Source organism: Pleurodeles waltl, chromosome 5 (genome assembly GCF_031143425.1).
Source record: "Pleurodeles waltl isolate 20211129_DDA chromosome 5, aPleWal1.hap1.20221129, whole genome shotgun sequence".
Classification (NCBI taxonomy): Eukaryota; Metazoa; Chordata; class Amphibia; order Caudata; family Salamandridae; genus Pleurodeles; species Pleurodeles waltl.
Window position 1 is genome coordinate 1,061,057,355 of NC_090444.1, and position 19,504 is coordinate 1,061,076,858.

Genomic DNA, 19,504 nt, shown 5'->3' on the forward strand with positions numbered 1-19,504 from the left:
AATTTGCAAATCTGACAAGCCTCCAAAACCCGACTGTGCCTCCACAGTAGTCGAGAGCTGCATTCCACCAACTGCTTTATCAGTGGAGGCATTACTAGCCCGGAGAAGGCTGGATGTTAGACAGGATGCCGTCTGAAATTTCACTCCCACCACTCATCCTTATCCAGATGAGTCTGGCGGCAGCTGCAGAGCCAGTTGGACCTCAGCCGTGATTGTGTACATTTAGGGAATGTAATATTTAATAGGAGGGGCTACTAACTCAATTGTTGTTTTCCACCACAGTCTAGTAAATATCCAGGGGTAAAATGAGCCCATACAGCATCTACTCTTTTAAGACAAGGTTTGCTTCTACTCTCTGGACAGCAAGGAGTTGTGCCCTAAAATGCCATTATTACAGTGGGTTGCAATTTCTGTTTTCTGGGAGGGAAGTGGGAGTTACATTTCCCACTTCACTTAGATAAAATGAAGCCTGTCTGGCTCAACTGATGAAAGAGCACATTAAATGGGATCATTGTAATTATCATTTAGATGAGCAGGTTACATATTGTGGATCTTCCACTTACGTGTTTCGATACAAGTTACTCAGGCACTTTGAAGAATATTCTATGACAGAGCAAAAGGTTTACCCACAATTTGTGTCGTTTTCCTTCACCCGTTAAGCAACCCAGGGTACTTATTAGGATTTGTGGAGCATTTGGCAGCGCAGCAGTTCTGTAAGAAGCAATACGGTGTAATTAATCACGCATTTTTAAATGTTAGCATGACAACTTTTTTAATCACTACGGATGTTTGCATTCTGTCAGAAAACTGAATGGTAACTTTAATATGTCGACAAGCACAGTTGTCCTTAACAAGACACCCTTCAACCTCGACACATTTCTGTTAAAATTGCGAGTGAAAAATAATTTTACAAGTAACAAACGACAAAACAAAATGGAAAAACAATTTTAGACATGAGTAAGCGAACCTTCTGTATGAGCCTGACAGAAGCTAATTTGATGATACATGCTTTTCAATTTCTTTTCCCCAATAGAATGTTGAATCCAATGTACAAAAAGCCCTGGATAAACAGACCATTAAATTGGAAGATCAAGAGTGAGTATGAACTTTTCAGCCAACATAGTAAAATATGATGCATGATTCCATGTTCCACCATCACAAATGTTCAGACATATATGAAGGTTTGGTGGGACTAGGGGCCAAAACGTTTGTGGGACCACTCTTAGGTGTGTGAACCAAGCAGAAGCTCTCAATTGGGAAGAGATGCATTCTAGGGGAAGTAAAAACACAGGGGCATATTTATACTCTGTTTGCGCCGAATGTGCGTCAAAAATTTTGACGCACATTCGGTGCAAACCTTGCCCCATATTTATACTATGACGCCCGACCACGCGGATGCCAAAAAACCTGTGTGCGTAATTTTTTGGATGCAGGAAACCGCCTTGCGTTAATGACATGCAAGGTAGCCGTTCCCGTCTAAAAAATGACTTTAAGGCCTGTGCGCCTTATTTATACTTCCGCATCATTTTGACGCACAGAAGGGGGCGGGCCTTAAAAAACGGCGCACAGCCTGATGTGCACTGTTTTTTAATGCCTGGGTGAGGGCAGGCGTTAAGGGACCTGTGGACTCAGTTCCATGGTCTCTGACCATGGAAGCAGTCCAGAGGTCTCCTTCCCTGCCCCCAGGGACACACCCTGCTGCCCTCGCCCACCCCTGGAGGACACCCATGGATGGGGGTACCCATCCCATGTATGTAAAGGTAAGTTGAGGTAAGTATAATTTTTTTATTTTTTGAAGTGGGGGGCCTAACGTGGGCACCCCTACATGCCCCTGTGCACAGAAGTCCCCTGGGCATGGCCATTGGGCAAGGGGGCATGTCTTTGCTAAGACAGGGGTCATTTCAATGGCTGTTGTGCGTCAAAAATGGCGCAAGTCCGGTTTGAGCCATGATTTTTGACTCAAGCCTGACTTGCACAACCCCCATTTTCCCCTACGCCGGCGCTGCCTGGTTTGAATCATTTGTTTTTTACTCTGACCAGCCCGCAGCGCCGTCTAACGTCAGTCCTTGAACAGTTTATTCCTTAAAAAATCTTATCTCAAGTTCTACTTATTGAATTTTTGACATTTTGGCCTTGTTTCATTTATTAAATTGAACACTATTATTCTAACCATGTGTAGTATCTTTTTTGTGTATTTTTCACACTGTTTTACTATTTGAAGTGTTGCACAAATACTTTACACATTGCCTCTTAAGTTAAGCCTCACTGCTTTGTGCCAAGCTACCAGAAGGTGAGCACAGGTTAACCTAGGGTGTGTTGGTGACTTAACCTAATTAGGATTTGGGTTCCTGCTTGAACAGGGTGCATACCTTTGCCAACCAGAAACCCAGTTTCTAACATTAGTGATCAGCTGTGAGGATAGAGCTTATGTTTGTGCAGTGCCATACAGAACTTTGGTGTACACTACCGATTCATACCAAATACCAATTGGAACTCTTTTCAGTTCTCCATAATTGGTATTTATAATTTTTTCTAAAATCTTGTTTCTGACTGGATGAACCTGCAGCTGCAAAGAAAGAGTTTGAGTTGGCAAACTTGGAGAGTTATACTGTGGCCCAGCTCAAGGATTTCTGCAAATGAACAGGGCTTCTGCAAAATAGTGGAGCTGCAAAATATGCAGAGGGCCTGGGCAGAAGTTCATGCTGCTTTGAATGTAACCCCAGATGAGGATAAGGAACTGGATAAGGAGGGATTGGACCAAGACTCCCAGGGAGTCTGGGACTGCTACCGAAAGAGGAGGGGGTCAACACCTATCTTGACTAGTGATTCCACTCCAGCCAGGGAGCAGTGTGTAATACAGAGGCTTGTCCACAGAGGATTTGAAGGACAGGAGGCAAAATAAAATTGGAGCTTGCAAAATTGAAATTTGAGATGGAAACAGAGCAAAGGAAATTGGAGCCTCAGGCTGAGCCTTAGAGGAGAAGAGACTAACTATGGAGGAACATCGAGTGGCCCATGAGCTAAATCTAGAGAGACTGGACATCAGAGCTAAGCAAGTAGAGTCCAGTGGTGGCAGCATTGCCCCATTGCCCTCTGGAGACAAAAGGGTCCACATTTTCAAGGGACTGGTCCCTGACTTTTTGGTGGGAGACAACATGGATGGATGGTTTGAGGCCTATGAGATTGCTCTGCAGATGTACAAGATCCCTGAGGAAGGTTTTGTGGCTAGTCAGTGGAGGCATATCGCTAGTGAAGGGAGGGACACTCTCCTTGTCCGAGATGTGGGTGACTGGATGCGGTATCCCCCATGAAAGAAGCCCTGATCAGAAGTATGGTTGAAGTGGGGAGACTTCAAAGAGAGGCCTTTGAAGCGCACAGAGCCCCTCCTTTCGTGCCCTAGCTCCACACTCAACAGAGGGGGGTATGCAGACCTTTGTGTGGGACAGGACAGAGCCCATTCAGGTGTGTCAGCTCCTCCCTCCCATCCTGCCCAGCATGGCCCATCTGGCTGTGGATGGCCCATCAGTCACACCTAAGCCCCTTTGTGTGGGGCTTCCTGGGGGGAACGCAAAAGCTCAGCTGTCACCCATCCCAGAGGTGTGTTTGGAGACAGGCAGAAGGCACCAAATGGCAAAAATTTAAGAAAATGCCAACTTTCTCAAAATGCAATTTTCAGAATTACAATCTAAAATCTGACTTCATATTAAGTTGTGATTTAAATTACTCTGGTGTTTTGCAGCTTGACTCCAATCCACGTCTGGGCAGAGTGACAGTTGGGGCTTTGTGCTTACTTTTCAGACAGCCTGTACACAGGGAGGGTGGAGGTGTCACAGAGGTGCATCTGCATACTGAATAGTCTTCCTGGGCTGAGAGAAGGGAGAGGCGGGGCTCACCTACATTTGTAAAGGCTGTGCCCTGGCCTCACACAATAGGGTCGTTTACCCCCAACTGATGTTTGGAGCCTGTGCTGGAGGAGAGAGGGGGCACTCCCAGGGCCAGTTGTAACTGGTTGGAACCTCCTCTCCCCTTTCATTGTAAAACACTGTAAGGACTGAGTATAAGTACAGGGGAATTTTCCCCACAATTGGGAGACTCTTGGAATCATTTTGGAACTGGATACAAAGGGCTGGAAGGACTCACCAGGAACCACCAGGGACTGCTGCTGCTATGCTGACTTGTGACCTGCTTGGTCACTGTAAGGACTTGCCACCTGCTTGATTCCTCTGTGTGCTGGCCTGTTGCTGGGCCCCCTCACCTGTGGGCCTGCTCCTTAATTTCTGCTCCCCAGGAGCAGGGTACTGTGGCCCATGACCCCTGCAACATCGTGAAGCAAGAGGAGTGCTTCAATCCTTGGCCAGACCAAGCGCTTTGGAAAGCGCTTCATATTTTAGAGGCTTAGCGCTAAAACAGAAAAGTGCTGCCTCTTTTATTCATTTAGACCCGGGCCGTCTTGAATGCAGCACCGGAGTCTCGCTGTTTTCTTTGCCCCCCGGGGCACAAAGAAGATTGCCAAAGTAAAGATTGGAGCGAGCGCACTACTATTGTACCCCTGGGGTGAAGTGCGCTCCGTGGAGCGCCCCCGGGGCACAGGCAGGCACCTACTTTGGTGCCTGCTGCTTTTAACTGCCTGGGCACGCCACGACGTTTGTTGTCAGCCAGGCGGGGAAGGAGGCCTCATCGGAGGCTCCCCCACCCCACCGGGCCCCTTTTCTCGTCTTCCACGGGGGTCTGGGAGAAGAGATCTCTCCCTGCCCCTGTCGGGCCTTCTGTTGGACCGCGGGTGGGGCGGAAACCTCGCCGGAGGCTCCCCCGTGCCGCCAGTCCCTTGTGGGCCAGTGTCTGTACCGTGGCTACCCTCAGGAGGGCCAGTGAAGGCCCAGGGGGGACCTCGGCGACCACAGGCCCAGGAGGGGCCCGTTCTTGGAACGGAGGGGGTGCTTGTCACCCCCCTCCTCCTTTAAGTTTCTCCCTGACCTTGCCCCCCCTTGTGAGGGCTGCTGGAGGCCCAGGGGGGCCCCCAGCGATCACGGGCCACTGGGGTGCATGCCACCCTTCTCTGCCTCAGAGCTCACAGGAGGCCCCTGTTTTGTGCAGAGGAGCGCCAGGGGCCCCCTTTTTCATTCTTCAGGCACTAGAGGTGCCTACATCAGAGCAGGTACTACCCAATGACAATATATATACAACATAAGTTCTTCTTAAAGATTTTCTTGATTTATATGTTGCCTACCTGTTTGATGAGGTTTTCATATGTGTATGCAAATGTTCCTTTTATGGGCATAACATGCTAATGTGTTTTTATGACTTGCCATATGTTTTTTTTTTTTTTTGTCCTCATATTCATCACCCCTGCTTTGGTTGAGTAGGAAAAGCACTGGCGCGGCAAGCGACCACATGCCTCCAAGTACATAGTCCAAACCTCGATAGCTCATCCCAACTAATCTACTAATTATACTTTTCTCGTACGGATGTCATTGATCAAAAGTTGTTACTTTCAATCATAGCCAAAGCAGCACCTCCCAAAAAATGGGGGGGAGATCTAATCATTGGACTTTAAAGTTAAAAAATAAAAAAATAAAATATATATATATATATATATTTTTTTTTTTTATTTTCTTTTTTCCTTCTTCTTTAAGGGAAGAGACTAAACAAAGAACCTATATAGCATAGAAAAATATATTATTGATATTGATCATTTAGCTTGTCATTCAATAGGAGCATCTTAGACTCCTCTAGAACTGGGAGGTCTGCATTATCTAAAAATTCTCTTACCGGCTCTTCCAAGTTAACCGAACTTTCTGAGTATATCTCCTGAAAAAAAGAAACGAATGCCCCCTCAATCTCTTCTTGCTCCGTGCAGATCTGATTCATACGCTCTGATTTGACCGATAAAATGTGCCTTTTGGAAAGGTCCGACTTAACCTTCCACGCTAACAATTTACTGCATCCTTCTCCATATTAAAAATGTGCGTACTGACTACTTTCCCACTTTAACTTACAGCGATTTTCCAAAAAGGCATCTAAACTAGACCGAACCTTTTCCTCTTGACAAGACAGCTCCTTTACTAAGTCCGTATTCCCTTCTAACTGCGCATTATACATTGAGACTTGAAGGGTTTTTAATGACAATTCCATATTTCCCAGCTTTTCCCTCTCTTCCCGATACTTATAAGCAGCAAGGTTGACTAACCTCCCTCTTATATAAGCCTTAAACGCATCCCAAACACACCACAGACTTGCTGTTCCTTGATTCACCTGGAAAAATTCTCTAGTATCTTTTTTTAACACTTCTACTAATGCGTCGTCTAGAAATAAAGCACGATTAATTGTGCTCCTAATAGTCCTGTTAATAACCCTAATATCTAAGTGTAATATTACTGCTGAATGGTCTGACAAGTATGCTGTGTTGTGGGCTACCCTTCTTACCTCCGGGCATAAACTTTTATGAATTAAAAAAAAATCTATTCTGGATCTATGCCCATATTTTTTATTGTGGAATGTATATCTATCTCCTTCACCCCTTCTCTAGTGCCAGGCATCTACCAAGCCTAAATCCTGCATCGCTTGTTTCACCAGTGTCCTTGTTTTAGGTGAATTTACCGTACCCCGGGGGATTGACTTGTCCTGTGCAGGGTCTAGCAATATATTAAAGTCCCCACCTAACACTACTGGGTACCTAGCTGAAAGTAGAATATTAAATAAGTCTTGAAATGGCGTTGGGTCGTCAATGTTTGGCCCGTAGTAACCCGACACTGTAATCCAGTGGCCGCATACACACAGCTCTACCACTACCCACCTCCCTCTGGGGTCAACATGTACTGTTCCTACCCTGAACCTCATGGATTTCTTGATCAAAACTGCCACACCTTTTATTGTACTAGTTTGAGAAGAGCATACGCTAAACGAAACCCAATTCAACTGTTTAAGCGAAGTCTCCCATTCAGTTTGGTGAAGATGGGTTTCTTGCAGTATAATAATCTCCTCCTCGACCAAACGCAAGTACTCAAAGATCCTCCTCCTCCTACCAGACACCCTTAACCCATTCACATTCCAAGAGAGGAATTTCAACCTTTCAATACCCTGCATGATCGTTCGTAAAAAGAAGGAAGAAAAAGGGAGGACACCGACCCCCCGACCTATATTGGCAACCTATGAGGACTTTCTTATTTTTATCATTTTCAACCTACCAAACCCAAAACAAACCCCGACACCCCGTGCCTCCCACCCCTACACCCAGCACCAACATGCCCCCAAAACCACACCCCCCCCCAGAGGAACCCTCCCTATTTCTACTGGGATAACCATCCTGTTATCCTATCTTCGAACCCCTCGCCGGACGGGGGCTTTCCACTAGATCTTATTGAGACGCCTTAATCTGATCTATAAATATGCTGACCTCCCCAGGATCTCTCATATTGTACATTTTATTCTTCCACATTATACGGAGAGCTGCCGGGAACCTTAGTTGTACTGTAGCTCCAAGTTCACGGAGCTCCCGCATGAAGTTTCCCAGCTCCCACTGCCTGTCTGACGTTGCCTTAGACACATCTGATCTTATCCTAAGAGACCATTCCCCCTTGGGGAAAGCCCCAACCTTGAGGGCTTCGGACAAGATTCTTTCCTTAATAGAGTATGTGTTGAAATTTATCAGAATCCTCCTGGGGTTTTTCCTTCCTGGATTTTTCTTAAAAGGATCACGGTGGACTCTCTGAATATCGTCTTCCAGATTAAACCCTGCCATACTAGGGAGGACCTCCTTAATCAGCGTGATCACATAGCCCTTAATATCTTCCCCTTCCAAGCCCTCTGGGACTCCCAGGAGCCTGATATTATTTCTCCTCATGTTATTTTCCAATATTTCCAATTTGTCCTGCAACAATTTTTCCCCCCGTTTCAATTGTAAAATGTCCTTAGATTGAGCTAACACTCGCTCCTCGTGGGCCTCCACCACTGCCTCTAGCTTCCCCAGCCGGTCTGATAACAGATTGATTTTACTTTCCAAGACCTCACAGGCTTCCCGAATCCTAGTTTGATTAGTTTCTGAAATCTCAAATTTTCCCCTAATTTCTTTAGTGAGAGAGATTAACAGAGCCTGTACATCCAAGTCATGTGTTATTGATCCACTAGAGGAATTACCATCAACTTCCAGTAAGGGTAGTGTCTTAGGAGGGCCCTCTCTCAGCATGGCTGGTTCCTTGTCTAATAGTTCTTGTGCTGGGCCAACAGCTGGACCGCCTTCCACTAGCTTAGAAACCCCTAACTTGCCTAAGACTGGCTGAGCGTTTGCCATGTTCTGTAGTGGAGGGATTGTAGTCTGAAAGTACCTTGTGATCAACGAGTCGCTCCTCCCCTGGAGCTCAATTTGACTCTCCTCCCGGTGAGGTAGTAATGTTGTGTAGGTTGACCCCTCACCATAGGTTTTAGGATCTAAGTCCGCTATGCCTGTTATTATAGTCCCAGACACCTGAGTCCGATGATTAGCACTTGCACCACGGGTACCGGGCTTACTTTTCCTAGCCACAATCACGTCATTAACTTCTGCCCGGGCACCTCTAGGGCGACGCTTGATTGGTGACATGCACTGTGGGGCTCCAACACTCTCACAGTCCCTTCTTACCCCCTTCCCGCTTAAGTTATTTCTGGTGAAGACCCCCGGGGTCTCCGGGAGGCTCCCACGAAGAGAGCAACGGGAGGTATAAGATCTCCCACGTCGCACACCCCTCGCTGTTTCTGTCCAAATACTGGAATTTAGAGCCTGTTTCCCAGGCACCCCGCCACCCCTCCCCGCAGTCAATGACCCCCCCCTCTTGTTTGCCGTTTTCCTTCCTAGTTTTCCCGACAAAAGTCGGAAAGAGAAAAAAAAAACTGTAGAGGGGTGAAATGAAATTAACGAGGCGCAATAACAGAAGTATTTTTCTTACCCCCTCTCTCTCTTTCTGACAACTGGAAATCCTGGAAAACACAGTGCAAGAGGGGAGGGTCCGAATACCCTCACCCCCCGGGGAACCTATCTAAGCAATGGCCCACCTCTTTTCTCAAAGACCCTTAAACCTGAAGAACTCTCAGTTGAAGCAGCAATTTACAATCTCAGCCCTTCCAAACAAACGGTGAACCACCACGAATACAAAAGCGCTGAATATTCGGCGTCCATCTGCGCTTCACCTCCCTTCTGCACAGAGCAGTGTGTTTGCACAGGTTTTGTGTTTGTGGAGTGACAAGGAGCTGAAACTTAACACCCCCTAGCGAAATACAGTTGTAAACGCGATACAGAAGCACGAAATTCCTCTGGTCCATAGAAAACTCTTGCACCTGCTTATTTTTACAAATAAGCAACACTTATATATATATACATGTTTGCCTTAAGTGCCCCGTTACTCCTGGGAAGGCAGCACCGATAATACGAACTGCCTCTGCCTGCTAGAGTCAAGCTACAACCAAGAGTCTAAATGCCCCGGGCTCCCCCCCCTCCCAAGCCGCCAAACAGATAATGTCACTGTCTTTGTCAGCGCATTAGCTGGCCGTCATGTTCCTCTCCTCTATCACCCGACCATATGTTTTATAATGTTCCTAATATGGGTGTTTATGATATTCTTATGACAAGTGCTTTGGTGTAATAACATGTTTCCTGACTACTGCTTACGTTGCAGAATACTGAGTAACTTGTGTGTTATGTGTGACTACTGCTAGTTTTCAGAGTAACTAATGTGTAATGTTCAGACAACTGCTGCTAAGGCAGCAGGATATTACTGATATGTGATGTTTGGTCTAATAATTGCATTGCGTACAATACAGTATATTTTCATATAACTTGGTGTTGTGTTTCCTTTGTGGTAGGGATAGTGCGTCACATGAGTTGTGTGTGTAGTTCAAACACTTTACACATTGCCTCTGGGTTAGACCTGACTGCTCGTGCCAAGCTACCAAGGGGGTGAGCAGGGGTTATCTTGGACGTGTAACTCCCTTGCCCTGAATAGAGTGGGTGGGTTCTGCCTGGCTTAGGTGTATACCCTAGCCAACCAGAAACCCCATTTCTAACAACCACCAATGAAAAATTTACAAAGTTAGTGAGCCATGTTGAAATCCTTTGAGAAGGAAAAAAGAAATCAAGACACCCTCTCTGTGCCAATCTCTGACTGAGTGATAACCAAGCTTGTCTATGTCTTCAATGATGTCTGGAATATTGGAATTAGATTGGTTGTCCTCCTAGATAATTACTCTTTCAGTGAGTGTGCATTTTTAGATGAATAATTTGGGAAGCAATGTGATAAAGCATAGATGTCACTTAATGAGCTTTGTAGAGTAGCTTGCATACTCCCCTGCCATTGAGCATGAGAAGCATATCAGAATTAAGGCAGTCAGTATTTTTAAACCAAATTTCTATTTATGCAGGTGTACATGATTGTAAGGTTAAACAAATTAAGCCACCTTAATGAGCAATGTAAGAGTGGTTAACCAAGAATTCCTTTTGGTTCTCAAATTTAGTCAGGCATACTCTGGAAATGATGTATATACACAGTATGAGCCCATCTTTACCTTTTTAGGAACTACTTATCTGAGATCATCAAAAAGTAAACAAATCACCTACATTTCTAGACCACAGCTTCCCAAATATTTTAAATCCACAGCTCAATTTTTAGAACAAACTTGCACGGCCCACCTAGCTTTCATGGACATGATGCAGGCCTTTTTTTATCGTAACTAAAGCATTGTGTTGTAGAGTACTGTAATGTGCACTTATCACATTTTCCATTGAAATGGCCACTAAATTTGGTCAGACATATAGCTTTTCTGTTAAAGCACACACATGGTATTGTGTAGAAATCGGTTTTCATTATCATTTGTGCATCACCAAGTAAAGTGTCTTGAATTGTTTCGATCCTTTTAAAATCATTGTTTCTATCACACTTGAAAAATTACAAAAATGTGCGTATGGGTGACAGAATGCCTGTGTCATATACTTGTGGCACAGGACATATTTACGCTATGTGTGGCACCGCTACATGTATAACAAAAAACATAAAACTATTTTTTTAAATTGGAGAAATTTAAACTGCAAAAATGTTCATAACATGGAACATTTTTCTGCACTTTAAATTTCTCCCATTTAAAAAAATGCCTGTATTTTTCAGCTATAACTATGGAACACTGTTCTACAGTGCATGGGCAGCAAGAGGCCTGCTGTTTGTAAATGCAACACTTAGAAACAAACTGAGAACATTAAAATGGAATGTTAAGTTAATCCTTAAAGTAACTTTTCATTTTCATTTTCTCTGATTTAAAAGCATTTCAGAAACACGGTTCTCACCTCCAATATTGAGTTGACAACGATTTTTATTTACGAGCTAGATACCTTATTGTTTAAATTCCTCACCTCTGTGTCTCACCATGGGTCATAAATCTCACTCCGGAACTGCCCATTATTGGGCCCTGCTATCTGGGGCGTGGTGATAATAATGTAAAGTAAACACTGCCTTCCCTTAACATTAAAAGGATAAAGTGTGACCTTGTGCCTATTTAAAAATGAACTCAAGGCAGTGAGCTACTCTGAAGGTGTCTCTGGGAACTACTGGTAGCTTCCAATCGACCGGTTGGAAACACCTGTGCTGGACTTTGATCTAGTCAACTGACAACAGTGCCCAAAGCCGGCCCAACAGGCTATGTGTACTGAATACATGCATTCACGCACTTACTCTCACCCACTCACTGACTCACTCTCCCACATATTCACTCACATGCTCACCTACCTCATTATGAAGCATAACTGTGCATTTATTGCACCACTTTCCATTTGATTTCTTTGCCTTTGGATACTATTATGAGTGAAAGTAAGTTATAAAATTAAAACATTCAGATATTACAGGTGTGGCTTTGCCACTTAAACCCAAGAACCTGGACCTCCACAAGATAACATATCTCCTAAACCAGTAAAAGCACAGACGTAACAGGTGGGAAGTAGGGAAAATACAGAGGGAATTTGAAAGTAGTTCAAAAGTTTTTGTCCCTATTAAAAGTTCTGGGAGTGAAATTCTTGTTTATTTTTATTTTCTTTTTTTCTAAATCCACTGCAGACAAGCACTGTTAAAACCAAAAGTCCTGAACTCTCCTTTTAAAGGCGAGATCGATCAGCTTTGCCAACATTTGTTGTGGTTGACTGTTACCCCTTCCACTGAGAAAATGTAGTTAAGAGGGATTTGAAAATTCACTATTGTCTTTTTGAAGAACAAACTCACTTTCTCACTGTTTTATGCTGTCCTCCCCTCTGCTCTGCATGGTGCACTTTGTCCAGTGAGGTATAGATGAGAACGCTGTCACTGATATTGAGTGCAATCAGTAGGTCAGCTAGCATGTCTTGGATTGTATTTTGGAAGGCTTCCACTATTACAGGATCCCGAAATCTAACCCTAAGTATCAGCTAGGTCCGACACAAGCGAAGCAGAAGCTTCTGTTATCCTGTATTTGGGGTCAGTTAGAAGAACTACACGGCTATGCTGAAATTGGCTATGATTGTCAATGCCATTTGAAGGTGTTGAGGCCAGCCCTCCCCTCCCATCCTTAAGGGTCTGCTCACCCCCTGTACTAAGTTCCAGGTGTGTGAAGGAGACACATGTGATGGCAAGGGGAAATGAATGAGAGAGAGAAGAGAGACTCAGACCTACCAGTGGTTGATCAGAAGACTCTAGATGAAATGGCAGGTCCACAAATTGAGACAGCTTCCTAAGAGAGAATCAAAGTACATTTATTTTCCCACCCTGAGGAAAAGAGCACAGTATGCAGCGAAAGCAAATTAGCAATATACGTTTGCCTTCTCACAAGTATTCCAGCAGATCGCATAGAGGACATGCCATCTGTTCCACAGGCAAGAGCCCTGTGGCTTCCCAGTTAGCCATGCCGTGTGCCCAAGCTCCACTCATCTCTGCATCCAAGCCACTGTGAACACCACACACCTTTACAATGTGAGAGATGTTTTACAATCGGGCAGACTGTGAAGAGGAGGGTGAAGCAGAATGAGAGTGATGGGAGAGACAGATAGAGGAAAAGGGGGTTGAGGAGCAGCCATAGGAGGTTGAAGTAGAGAGAGGGAGGAGTGTGAGGCACAGTGTGAGAGAAAAGGCTGAGGTATGGAGGGGAAGGTGAGGGGCAGAAAGATGCGAGTAAGGTGCAGAAGGAAGGTAAAGTGGATGGAGAGGAGGGTGAGGTGGGAAGAGAGGATTGTGAGGTGAATAGAGAGGATAGTTAGGTGGGAGTGAAAATGAAGAGTTGGGGAGAGAGAAGAGTAGGAAAGGAGGGTTAAGAGGGCTAGGAAGCAGAGAAAAATACGAGGGAGTGAGAGAGTGTAGGGCAAGAGAATGGAGGGCAAGGGAGAGAGAGCACTGAGAGCAGGGCTATTCCTTGGGGATAAAGAGGACGTTAAGAAAGAGAGGAAGGAGAGCAAAGAAGCAGAGGAGGATGAGGCAAAGACAAAGAGATGTGAGTGAGGTAGAGAAGTAGAAGAGTGAGGCAAAGAGAGAGAGAGGGAGGATCACTATTTCAGAGAGAGGGAAGAGGATGAGGAGGATGAGACGCAAGAGGTGTGGAAGAGTGATGGAGGAGGGAGAGCAAAAGGAGGACGGAGGGAAGAGAGAGATTGTAGGGCAAAATGAAGCAGGGCGAGGTAGAGAGCGAGAATGACAAGGTGGGCAGAGAGGGCATGGGGTAAGGAGGATAGATTGAAATGTGTGCTGGAGAGATGGATAGAGTGCAGAGGACAAGTGGAATAAGAGAGGGAAGGATGTGGAGGAAGAGAGGAAATTAAGATGGAGACAGAGAGAAGAGGTTGAGGCTGAGGCAAAGGGAGGAGTATGAGGCAGGAATGGAGGAGGACAAAGCAAGGTGGGGAGGGTGAGGCAAAAGAGGGAGGATGGAGGGATCACTGACAAAACATTCTACGGATTCACTTGGTAACTGTTGTTTCATGTAGAATTTATGCCTCTCCATTACAACATTTTATTTTGTCTTATAATCAATGCCCAGCATCTTCATGGCAGAGGCATATTAGTCAAGTGCATCTCCTTCATCCAACACAGTTAAAACAGGCAGATGTTCCAATACCTTCCCTCCTTCAGTACCCACAAATTATGCAATAAAATATTTTTTTCTTCCTCAGTTACCTCCAAATAGGCCTCAGAACCCTCTATCCATAACTCCCACCCAACAGGAGAATTACCAGGGGATGACAAAAAGGAAGGAGGAGGTACTACACTCTGCTGCATGCTGATAGAACTGTGCAAGTCAGGTACACATAAAAAAATACAATTTGAGAATATTAGTCACACTCAAGTATCAGTGTCTAGCTGCTGGCATGCAAATCACCAAGCTCCTGTAGTCAGCGAAATATACTTCTGTAAATGCAACTGAAATTGAATACAGTACCTAATGCCATGGTGTGTGTATCAGTGTGGTTCTGTGATAGGCACCATGTTTAATTCTAACATTGGCATGGCAGAGTGTGCTATTTGCCAGTGTGTAAATCCCTGAGATCCACACCTTAATTGATATGTACAAATCACCGCCAACCGAGAAATGGCCTTTTCAAAATGATTTCACTGTCGCGCGTACTGTCATCACTACGCACATTGAGGCACATCCAATAGTTGAGACTATAACCCCAATTGAAGATAGTGTCTGCTTTCATGACTTCATGATGAATGTCCCGTTGTGCATTTGCGATGGCTGACAGTACAGCAATGCGTTTATTCCAATTCCATTGCTGCCAAAACTCTACCATCTGAAACCATCAAACTACAATGGGGTTACTGTGCCAGGCCTTCTACCACAACCAATGAGGATCACTCGCACACTTGCCCTGCCGGTCAAATGTGTGTGTGGGTGCTACATGCTTGTCTCGGAAGCGACTCGTTGCCACTGGAAGGATCCAAGAAAGAAAAAAACTCCAGATGACTTCAGGTACTACAGCAGTTAAGTCTAATGTTTTCCTGAGTAACCAAAGTACAACCAGCAGGGCTGAGATTCAACTCATAACTGCCAATACTTTGAATCGCAGCCCTGGGACATTCTATTTCAGTTGTCTCCCAACATTCCACGCCCAAAGACCCAACAAGTGGCTGAGACTGAGTAACAGTGACCAAGAGGGATGTGGTCCAAGGTTGCCCAAGACAGAATGAGATTAAGGCTGACAGAGACTGAGACAGACTGAGAGTGACCAAAACAAACTGATTGTGACAGATTTGGAGAGCTGGAGACTGAGTGTGGCTAAGAATAATAGTGACTGAGAAAGAGTGAGAAAGAGTTAGCATGACTGAGATTTAGAGTCTGGCTGAGACCATGAGTGACAGCAACCAAGGCTGTAAGTGACAGCAGGACTGAGAGTTGTTAGTGGATCACTGGTTTATCCCTTGGTCTCTCCTTGCCATGATTTGGATCCAATCACTCTCAATGATATTGTTCATGCCTTGTCATCTTCTATTTTGTTTCATTGTGTGTTCCTTCAGTAGTGCTTCCAGTGGGTCTCCTTTGACTTCAGAGGCTTTCCACTTCTTCACAGTTTTTAAGTGGGTGGTGGTGCTTCTCTTCATGTGTGCCTTAGAAATGTGTGACTTCTCTTTATTCTGGGGCTTCACTCATCATTGGCTTGGCGTTCTGCCCCATGGGTGGCTTGCTTCCTATTATCTCCCCCCCAAGTGCATTTTTGACCATTGACTTTGTGGACTATGGGGGTCATTCTGACCTCGGCGGTAAAAGGCGCTTACCGCCGGTCAGAAGACCGCCATAACACCGCCGGGGGCGCGGGAAACCGCCACAGTCATTCTGACCCGCAACAGGCAACCCGCCAAAAACCCACCATCCACAGAAGTCCGCCACACCAACGGGCAGCGAAAAACTGGCGATGACCAAACCTCCACCGTCACGCCAACAGAAATACGCCCATTCCATTCCGACCCACGAATCCAAGCGGCGGTCTTTCAACCGCGGTATTCCATTGGCGGTACACACCGCCGCGGTCAAAATACACACACAGCTCCAAAACACGGCCACATTGGACATTTTGAAATACACACACCTGATACACATACAAACACTACTCCCACACACCCAACACAATATAAAATACACACCCACATCACCCACAAACTCCTACGACCACCATTTATTGACTAAGGCCAGAGAGAGACACCACCAGCTAGTACAGAGCATTCACAGGCACATTACACCATCACCCACACAACATCCACGCACAAAACACCACACACCACCACACTCACCACACTCATCACCACAAACACACCCCACACCTCATCCACACCACCCCATGGCACCCCAAAGACACCCCAGGTTTTCAGACGCTGAACTCAGGGTCATGGTGGAGGAAATAGTTCGGGTAGAGCCCCACCTCTTCGGGACACAGGTGCAGCACACCACCATTGCCAGGAAGATGGAGCTATGGCAAAGAATAGTGGACAGGGTCAACGCTGTGGGTCAGCATCCACAAAATCGGGACGACATCAGGAAGCGGTGGAACGACCTACGGGCGAAGGTGCGTTCCATGGTATCCAGACACAACATCGCGGTGCAGAAGACTGGCGGCGGACCCCCACCTCAACCCCCAGAATTTACAACATGGGAGGAACAGGTCTTGGCGATCCTGCATCCTGAGGGCCTCGCAGGAGTAGGCGGAGGAATGGACTCTGGTAAGTCTAATCTCAACTACTTCATCCCCCCCCACCCACCGGCATGCCAAATCATACCCCCACCCTCCCCCCCCCACCCCCATCACACATCCTCCTTGCTAATGTCTCACCATCACAACCCACCCATCCCAACACCAAGCCCTGCATGCGACCACAAACCATGGACACCCATCACCTAAGCATGCCCACTGCACATACCCATCCCCCCAAACAACCGTCACAACAGCCCCCACAAGGGAATGCCAGCACTGGGGTACACGGGCACCCACCCATTGCACGCTATGGCACACACAGAAGCAATAACCATACTCTTATACCCCTGCAGGACCCGAACGCCACGACACCGCCCAGGAGGGACCAGAAATGTCCATTCCACCCCCAGAAGAGGCCCACAGTGATGACAGCAGCTCTGTCTCCCTGGACCCAGTTGACCAGCCCGGCCCATCGGGGACTCAGGACAGTCGGTTCCCCTCAGACAGGCACAGGCCACAGCAGACCTACCCCCCTCTGGGAACACCAGCACAGCACCCACCCAGCGGGCCCATGCCTCTGTCTCCAGGACACGTCAATCAGCGGTGTGTCCACCACTACAGGGCACCCAGGTGAACCCACCACCCCAACAACAACAGGGACCTGGGGGCAGTGGTAGTGGGCACACGGTCCAGGGGACAGAGGCCCAGGGAAACAGGGGAACTGGGAGGGCTGCTGTGCGACAGGGGGGGGACAGGCCCAGGGAACCCACTCTCCACAAGGCCCTATCCTCCATCATGGGAGCATACCACCACTCCCAGGAGACGATGGCGACGGTCCTGGCCAGGTTCCAGGAGATCCAGGTACTGCAGGAGGAACAGTTTATGGGGTTCAGGGAAGAAATCAGAAACATCAGTTCTGCAATGGGCACCATCGTTGTCAGCACATTGTCAGCACATTGCGGGACCATGTGGCGCCACAAAGGGCCCCTGTCACTAGCATGGACCAAGAACAGGCTACCACCTCCGCCGGCGCTAGTGGACAGGAGGCCCCGACACAAGAACAACAGGCCACCAGAACCCCACCCCCTGCAGAAGGAGAACCACCCCGCAAGCGGTGCCTGAGATCTAGGAAGAAGACAGAGTAGGATGCCAAGACCCCGCCAGGAAAGGATACCCCCTGATTGTCATCTCACTGTCCCACATTGTCACCCTGTCCAACTTTAAACTGCCCCTGCTCCACCTTCCACAGGCATATGGACAATGCACCTGTGAGACTGAAAATCTGGACTCTGCCATGGACATTCCTCCACCATCACCCATCACCGAATTGCAACCATTACCCAAAATTGAGCACTTTAATAAACACACTTATTGCACAAAAAAAAACTGGAGTCTGCCTGTATTTTTGAACAAATGTATTACACAGAACCATACCAAAATGTCCAGTTACATTGTGATGACAACATACCACTGTCACACAGCTGTAGTCCATGGGGAAACAAAGCAGAGGTCACGGAGTGGGGCCCACATCTCTGAAATTGGAAGGGAAAGTCACAACTCAGTTAACATACACTGGGGGGAAACTCAGACAATAGAGAGGCAGGAGACTTTAAGTAAATGTAAAATGCCGGTGTTGATTCTTACCTGTATGTCATTGAAAATACTGCTGTATTACTGTGTTCCTGTTGTCTGTGTCGTCCTCTTCGTCTTCCTCCTCTTCACTCTCCGCAGGCTCCACAGCTGCCACAACACCACCATCTGGACCATCCTCCTGCAGGAAAGGCACCTGGCGTCGCAAAGCCAGGTTGTGAAGCATACAGCAGGCCACGATGATATGGCACACATTCTTTGGTGAGTACATTAGGGATCCACCTGTCATATGGAGGCACCTAAACCTGCCCTTTAGGAGGCCGAAGGTCCGCTCGATCACCCTCCTAGTACGCCCATGGGCCTCATTGTACTGTTCCTCTGCCCTTGTCCTGGGATTCCTCACTGGGGTCAGTAGCCATGACAGGTTGGGGTAACCAGAGTCACCAATTAGCCACACACGGTGTCTCTGAAGTAGTTCCATCATGTAAGGGATGCTGCTTTTTCGCATGATGTACGTGTCATGCACTGACTCAGGGAACTTGGCATTTACACGGGAGATGTACTGGTCAGCCAAACAGACCACCTGGACATTCATGGAATGATAACTTTTTCTGTTCCTGTACACCTGTTCACTCGTGCTGGGGGGGACCAAAGCAACATGTGTCCCATCAATTGCACCAGTGATGTTGGGAATATGTCCAAGCGCATAGAAATCACCCTTCACTGTAGCCAAATCGCCCACCTCAGGGAAAACAATGTAGCTCCGCATGTATTTCAGCAGGGCAGACAACACTCTGGACAACACCTTGGAAAACATAGGCTGAGACATCCCTGATGAAATGGCCACTGTTGTTTGAAATGACCCACTTGCCAAAAAATGGAGTACTGACAGAACCTGCACTAGAGGGGGGATCCCTGTGGGTTGGCAGATGGGTGACATCAGGTCTGGCTCCAGCTGGGCACACAGTTCCTGTATAGTGGCTCTGTCAAGCCTGTATGTCAGTATGACATGTCTTTCTTCCATTGTCGACAGGTCCACCAGCGGTCTGTACACGCGAAGATTCCTCCATCTCCTCGCAAGTCCCAGCGGACGGTGCCTAGGAAGGACAACATGGAGCACAGAGTCAATCAACCCACAGGTACGTTCCCACAGCTTGCACAGTACACGATTCTCAATGCATTGAATGGCTTGTATGAGTGTTGATGCAAGGCCTAGGCAAGTGTGACGCAGTAGAAATTAAGATATGGGGGCCCTTGAAA

The 19,504-nt window shown here is 46.8% G+C and overlaps 1 protein-coding gene across 1 annotated transcript in view; it reads left to right on the plus strand.

The window, feature by feature from the left end:
* C5H6orf118 (chromosome 5 C6orf118 homolog) overlaps positions 1-19,504 on the plus strand; it is a 199,518-nt gene that overhangs the window by 158,290 nt on the left and 21,724 nt on the right. Inside the window, exon 9 of the mRNA XM_069235281.1 lies at positions 1,034-1,095. Coding sequence (XP_069091382.1) covers positions 1,034-1,095 — 62 coding nt within the window. The remainder of the gene's footprint in view (positions 1-1,033; positions 1,096-19,504) is intronic.